This window comes from Gouania willdenowi, unplaced genomic scaffold (genome assembly GCF_900634775.1).
Source record: "Gouania willdenowi unplaced genomic scaffold, fGouWil2.1 scaffold_326_arrow_ctg1, whole genome shotgun sequence".
Lineage (NCBI taxonomy): Eukaryota > Metazoa > Chordata > Actinopteri > Blenniiformes > Gobiesocidae > Gouania > Gouania willdenowi.
In genome coordinates, this window is record NW_021145087.1 from 40295 (window position 1) to 48159 (window position 7865).

General features: G+C 38.4%; 1 protein-coding gene across 1 annotated transcript; it reads right to left on the reverse strand.

The window, feature by feature from the left end:
• Positions 1–411: 411 nt before the first annotated feature.
• On the reverse strand, positions 412–7859 carry LOC114459541 (up-regulator of cell proliferation-like). Its single transcript, XM_028441754.1, has 3 exons — positions 7834–7859; positions 7286–7352; positions 412–5839 (listed from the first exon to the last, which is right to left on the reverse strand). Exons 1-3 carry the CDS (start codon positions 7837–7839, stop codon positions 1056–1058), a joined length of 4857 nt encoding a protein of 1618 aa, XP_028297555.1. The 5' UTR covers positions 7840–7859; the 3' UTR covers positions 412–1055.
• Positions 7860–7865: the final 6 nt, after the last annotated feature.

Below are 7865 nucleotides of genomic sequence, written 5' to 3' on the forward strand. Positions count from 1 at the left end.
TAACGACAAAAAAATGAATTGAATAATAGATCAAATTAGATTGGTTGGATGTTTTGGTAAATATATACTGGGAAACCTTGGGTTCTCAGGTCGTCTTCTGATCGAGAGGTTGGGGGTTCGATCCCAGTACCTGACTATGTGTCAAAGTGTCCTTGGGCAAGACACTGAACCCTAAGTTGCTCCCAGTGGTCGACTAGTGCCTTGCATGGCTTTGAGACTGCTTCAGTGTGGGGATAAAGCGCTATATAAAAAAAAGTCCATTTACCATTTGTAAATGTGTTTAATTGCTAAGTTATATAAAAAGAACTATCCTGCATGCAGGGATTGGCACCTGCAGCTCCTTGTGCCCTTGTACAGGATTAGGTGTTATGAAGATGATGTATGATTAAAAAAAAAAAAAAACGAACAAAAAATAATGCAGATATACTTTATTGAATAGGTAATTAATAAACCACATGCTGATTATAGTGACGTTACACTGAAAGATGCAAACATTAAACACCAACTCCAACAACAGCGGGAATAAATCCCTTCAGTTTTATGTCAACAATCAAGAAAATCTTTTACAGAAAAAGGTTTATGAGCAATAGGATTGATTATAATGTGGATTAATAAAAGATAAAATGTATAACATTGGAACCAAGAGTGCTGATTGCACAATAAGAATGAATAAAATACAGACATTTTCATACACGTTGCCTTTGAATGAAAAAATATGAATCAAAGATAACAAAATATTGGAATTCTAATCAAATTAGTTGAATTTCAAATCAAGACTTCCTTTTGAAAAGGTTGTGGCACTATCTGAGTGGAACAGTTGTTACAGTTTTACTAGTGCTCTGCTTCTTGTGAGAAAAACTTTCATAAAAAGTACATTTAGATTAGTGACCGATTAAGTCATTGGGCAGGATCTACAAACAAATTTGGCATTTCAAAAATTTGTAACTGCTTTGTCTACCAAACCAGACATTCAAACAGCGCGCATACATCTTAAAGTGGTCGAACTCAGACCACACCTTGTAGAAAGGCCAATGATGGAGCCGCAAAAGCAGAGTTTATTTTTCAAATTGGTTCCACCGTTTAAGATTTAGTAGTGCTCGAGGAAGGACAGCTGGTCTTAGTGTGGTGTTTTTTTGTGGTTGTAAATCTGGATCCTTGAGTCTAAATGACTCTTTAAGGCTTTCTTCTGCCTGTTTGTATGAAATGCTTTTCCAAGATTTTGGTATTTCAGCAGGTTTTGCATTATATGCCTTAGCAAATTCTTCATTGTGTTTTGTCATGACATATTTCCAGTAGTCTGATGCCTCCAGACTCACATCAGGAGAAATTTTCCAGTCCGGGAAAATCTTCTTGTAATCCTTGTATGGGTGCCAGTGGTTAAGTGTTTGATGGCAACGAAATCTTCCATCACTGATCACAGAAGAAGAGCAGATGTCAGTGACAAGTTTCTTTGTGTCATCCCATCTGTATTTACCCAGACCTTGTGGCCGATGCAAAGATGCCCAGTGTTCAGTGTGAGCTTTTCCTCCTGCATCGCAGGGCATTGCACAGAACGGACACTGTTTGCCACATCCGATCACTCTGGTGAAAAGCTCATTCTGGGGCTTCATGTGAAGATTCTCTAACTTAGTTTGGATGTTTGTTTTTTGGAACTTGTCCTTTAAATCTTGTTTCATGTCCTTCAAACACTTTGTGAGTGAATCTGCAAATTGTTCCCAGTTTGCATTGTTCAGGATCATAAAAGCACCAAGAGCATCTTGGGAAATGACCAGTTTAGCTGCAAGTTCATGACACATATCTTCAACAAATGACTTCAAGTTTTCTTTTTTTTCCTTTAAGGCCTTTTGAATGGCATCGTCGATGCTGTTGATGCTTGTTGCAAGAATTCGCTCTTCAAACGCAGAAAGTTTAGAACTGCTTGAAAATGTTTTCTCTATTTGTTGGAGAATCCAGGTATTTGTATAGCTTTCATAAAACTTTGTGTAGTTATAATAGTGTGTAAAATTTTTCTTTGAAAGCAAATCCTGTAAAATTGAATACTGAAAGTTGATTCGTGTGCTAAACTCTTGACATTTCAGCATTTCATCAGTGATATTGAGGCCCAGTACACGATAAACACGGTCTTCCACAGCAGGCTTCAGACACTGATCTGCAAACTCTTCAGCCTTCTTCTGACACTGGTCCCGTTCATGGAACACATCTTTGAAATCTGCACAAAACTTTTTCTTGTTTTTCTTCAAACATCTGTATGGATCATTAGCTTGAAGAAAACTCTGATGCAGTCCCTGAAATTTTCTGGCTGCAAATCCACAGATGTGCTGTTTCAGATAAACTTCAAACTCAATGTCTGGCTTAACATCTTTGTCATTTTGTAGACGTTCATCAATGATGTTCAATATCTCCTGAATGTAGGCATCGTGGTAGTCACTTTTTTTGGCCATTTTCTCATTTATAGACATTGTGCAAACTTCAATGATGCTGTCTGCTTTCTGTTGTAAAGCTGATATGTGGTCTTGTATGTTGAGCCATGTGATTACTTTATGTGCTACTTTCCTGAAAGTTCCTTCAGGTTTGTATATGAATGGTTCCTTCCCACAATCTTGAAGTCTTTTCTGACCCAGCAGTTCATTTGCACGGCTCCCTTTGTTTATCAGATTGGTTATGAGGCAATGGGATACCTTGTTAAAAACATCTGTGGGTTTTTGTTCAGAATAGGTACATTTTTCCAGAGTTTCTTTCCACATCTTGTCAAATTCTCTGTCCAGTCGTTGATCAGTCATTTGGTGTTTTGTTTTTCGACATTCGTTAATCAGTGCACACACTGCTTTTTCAATTTCTTTGGTATGGTTTTCCTTAATCTGGTTAATTTCCACCATTCCCTGTCTAATCTCTGCTGCTGCTGAGAGCCGATAAAGGACAGAGCTTTCCAAATCACGTCGAAGACCCTTTGCACTGTTTTCAAATTCTGCTCTATGTCCTTCTACCAGGTGGACATGACCCTCAGTTTGAGTGAAGTACGTTGTTATGTTCTCCAGAAGTTTTTCTTCCCATTTGCAAAGCACAGTGTTAGCTTCAGTTTTTAATCTTGATAGTAATTCATCCATCCCAGATGGTTGGCCTTCTGAATCTACATTTCCAAAGTTGGATATGTTTGTGTCTGCATTTGTGCCCCAGATGTACAGTTCCTTTTTGAACTCCCATTCCCATTTGTTGAACTCTGTACAAAGTCTCATGTAGGCGTCGGCTACAAGGCTGTTTCTGAAGCTAAAGATGAAGTTTTCATGCTTTACTGCATTCCACAAGCTTCTCATCCACTCTTTGAAGCCACTGATATCATTCTCGGAGGAATTGCTCTTTGCAAGGAGTTGAATTATGTTTTTCTTTAGCTCATATACAGCTTCACTGTACCCTGCATTGACTGGTGCCATTGGTGGGTTTCCATTCCAGAGTCCAGGAATATAGCAGTTACCAGTGTCGGGATTGTAGTCCATTACATCAGTGAAGCTTGTGTATTCTTCTTTCTTTTCCATTCTAGCTGCTGCCTGGGTCATCTCATCCAGCTGTTGCAGGAGCAGTTTTCGGTCTCGTAAGTTCTTCTCATGGGCTGACACATCGGAAACATTCTGGTGAACAAAGTGACATTTAGGCTTCTTTCCCACCTCCTTCATCCTGAGAAATGCATGCACCACAATTTGAAGGATGTCCTTCATTTCAGTTAAATTCTCCATTGCAATGTTTACAATGGTTAAATCACTCAGCCCCACAACAAGTGTTGCAAGCTCATTGTCATGCTCATAGCTATTGTCTTGTTGTGCAAGCTCAGGTGACTTCAGGCCCTCAGTGTCAATAATCACAATAAAGTCACAGTCTAAGACTCTCTTAAACCCTTCATGGACTTTGATAAGCAACATGAAGGCTCCTCGAGTGCATCGACCACTGCTGACCGCAAACTGTACACCAAACATGGTGTTAAGGAGAGTGGACTTTCCTGTGCTCTGAACTCCAAGTACTGTGACCACCAGGATTTTGTTATTGGGAGAAACCATTTTATTAAGCTGAGAGAGAACATCACTGACCCATTGAAGGGGTATGTTGGATGCATCTCCATCCACGAGTTCAAGAGGAAATCCATCCAGTAACAACTGCGCACACAGTTCTGGTAAATGATTCAGTTGTTGTCGGAATTGATCTGTTTCTGAACGGAACCGTGAAGCTTCGTAGATCTGACCCATTTCACGAAAAAAGTGTTCAGTCCCCAATGAACTGTTGGCCAGTTGTTGGTCAAGTTGTTTGATCTCTTCTTTGTTCTTAGAGCTCTTCCATTTTTCTTTGTAGAGTTCCCTGAGTCCAGATAATTTAACGCGAGACATATTATCAAGGTTTATCCTCATCCACTTCAGGAAGTAGCTCCTCTCTTTTTTCTGCAAAGTTAATGCCTGGATGAAGCACATTAAAGTATTTGACATGTCACAGGAGTTTTGTTTCTCTCGAAGTTTTTCTTTCTTTTCCTTCAGGTCACTTTTATACTTTTCTATGTTTTCAGTTCCAAGCTTTCGTAGGCGAAACTCTTCTTTCTCTAGACTTGTCAGTTCCTTCCATATTTGGCCTTGTAATGGAAGCTGCTCTACTTTAAATGTCAAAGGGTCTTGGATCTCTGTAGTGATGGCATATGCATGTTGTTTTGCTTTTTGACACACAGGAGAGTCTTCATCAACCCAGATTCCCAGTTCATGGGCAATGTCAGCCATCTGCTCGATACTCATCTTTCTCTTTGTCTTGGAAATCACATCACTGACTGCTGCCCTCAAACGTTTGACAAAATCTACATCATTTACATCTCTATTCCGAATGATGATGTTTTTTTTATTCAGACCTAACTTTGTTGACACTTCCTTCAGAGCACTGACCTCAAGCTGTTTGTTCATATTGTTGCACACCAAAAAAATCTGGGCCTTGTGAGTTTGGGTCGACAGTAGATTACCGATACATTTGGCATCTAACTTGTCAAGAAAAACAAAAACTGCTGCAGATGTTTGACACAAAAATGCGTATTGTGTTTCAAAAGATTCAATGTCCCCACGAAGGTTGGCCACTGCCACTGGTTGACTGAAAATGTCAATGTTTTTGTTGCCACAAGGAAGGTACCAAGCAATTTCAGTCAACCCATCTGATATTCTGCGTGGACTGTCACCACATTCCATGTTTCTGTGAACAAAGATGTTGTGGTACTGCTGTGAGTTACTCAGCAGCTTGTTCAGAGTCTCTGACTTTGACAAGGAGCACTCACCCAGTCTCACAAAGGAGACCATTGGTAGATTAGAGAGGACTATTCTTTCTTCAGTGAAACCCTTGGACTCTGAAAGAGCTTCAGGTCTGTACTGCTTTACAATGTCTCTCATAGCCCACAGCATCAATGTGCACTGTTGACTGTCACAGCTGGGAAGCAGCAGAGGCACAGAAAACTGACACATTGACATCTTTAGTGCCATTTCCTGCTGAACAAAGCCATCAGAACACAGAAAGAGGGCAGTGATCACATCGAGAGGATTCACCATGTCTTCTGAATTAGAGTTTTCAAGCAGGTCTTCATAATCAATTTCTGTGGTCTCTGTATCATCATCCCAGTTTGGTGTTAATGCATTCATAATTTTCAAATTTCTTGCAGTCATATTAACCATCATTAGTTTTTTCATAAAGTACCACGGAAGGTCCGATTTACTTTTGGCTGATTCTTCATCAAATGTCCTTTCATCAATTTGAAGTATTTTGCTGAGTGATAGCTTCTCTTTGCTCTGCCGTTCCAAGCCAAGATCCTTCAAAAAAGTCTTCAGGATTTTCTCTGAGGAATAAAAAAAAAAATACATGAGGCTTAATGTAAGTTTATTTTACTTAAGTACACCAACTCAACCCATTAGCACTTAGAAAAGTGTCCAATAAATATGGTGCTATGAATGGTGGTGCAGTCAAAAGAGAAGATATACGCTTTGTGTTGTTGTATATATCTGTATTATATTTTTAAATGTGTATAATTGTATTATTATTATTTATCTTATTTTATTTTTCTACTGTCATGTGTGCACTTGTATTTAATCCTTATTTAATTCACAGTCTTTGACTTAATTATGTACGTCTTTCTTTCTTTCTTTGTTTAGTGTTTATTCTTTTTCTTTGTAATATTCTTGAGCCTCTGTAACACAAGTAATTTCCCCCTGGGATAAATACAGTACTTTAGATTCTGATTCTGATTTCAAGGCTTTATATGTGGGCGTAAACGTTAAATTTACATGTCGTAGCTCTATCAAGATACGTATACTAGATGTTTAGTTAACTATTTTCTTTACCAGTCTTTGTAGAGAGGCTAAGATCCTTTGATTCGTAAAATCAGATTTATTAGAATTCTCATGATCTCATAATCACTAATAAGCCATTTAGGTGCAATAGCAGCAGATGTTTAATATGATATATAATGTCTAGAGTAGATCGATGCCAAATAAAGCTTCATGACTTATTAAAAAACATATATTCAGCATGTAATAGAAGCTTGTTTCTCCACTCGGTAATCTATGATTGACCAGAGCATTTTTAATATTAACTTGTTATTATCGCTGTGCTGTCCTTCAATTGCATTATTTTCACACAATAATGATCACTTAACTATAATAAACTACATTGTCCCCTGAGTTAAACTGTCAGAAGGCTATGGTTGGTGGGCCTGACATTTATCTGTAATATTACTCTTATACAGATTAATAATCATCATTGGTGTGGGCCATGTTATGAAGCCTTTACATGTTCTATTCTTTATTTAAAGAGCATGTGTCATAACACACAGCCCATGGGACTTCCCACCACATTTTTCTGAGCACATAAATATTGTTGCAGTCGTCATTAAACGTTTTAAATTCCTCATGAACCTCATGTTTTCTCCTTTGTTTGTGACTTTTTTTTCTGATGTAGCTGGACTCTCCGAAAGCAGGAAACTGCAGCAGTGCTCCATTTTATGTACATATACTGTATGTATTATATGTAACCATAACCATTGTTTGTGTTGAAACAAATGGCAGCAGACAAATGTCATTGTGGCATGCATTAATTCAAGGTCTGTCTCTGTTCGTTACTATGCTGAATACTTTGCTTTTCTTTACTTTTGTGTGTATCAGCCACAGCATCCAAATACAGAGATGAAAACTTACTGTCCTTCATGTCCACTGAAGTTTGAATGTTCATAACATTCTAATAACTTCAGATCTGCTTAAACACTGCATCAAATAAAGTTTTCATGTACCTGCTGTGTTGGCGGCAGAAGGCTGTGTTAATGAAGCATCCGCTGCTTCTTCCACATCCAGGATTCCCTGTAGAGCAATAGAAAATAATGTAACTAAATACTGTATTTTCCATCATACAGGGCACTTTTTTTTTAAATTTCAGGATGAAGCCAATACAGCAGAATGCTCTGTGTGGATTTTTCAGTTGTTCAGTGAAATGGGCTGTCGGCAGCATAACTGTATGACCAATGTGACCCCTGGTGGGACGATGAGTCTTACAGTCTGTTACAGTTGCATATTAGCATTTTTGCTAACTCTGGCGCATTTACAATATGTCATTTTTACATTGTTTTTTTTTTTGGTGAACTCTATACCACGGAAAATATTGTATATGTTCTATACAATAGGGGTTGGCAAAGTGAAATAGGTATTCTGAGGAATGTAGCAGAGGCGACATCCCATAGTGAGACATCTCACTCATATTACTCATAGAACCGGGGTTATGAAAGTAACCTTTAGTTTTTAGATCAGAACGTGTTTTGTGAAAATCTTCTGTGTTGTAGCTTACCTCCATAGTCACCACAGCTTCAGCCATCACAC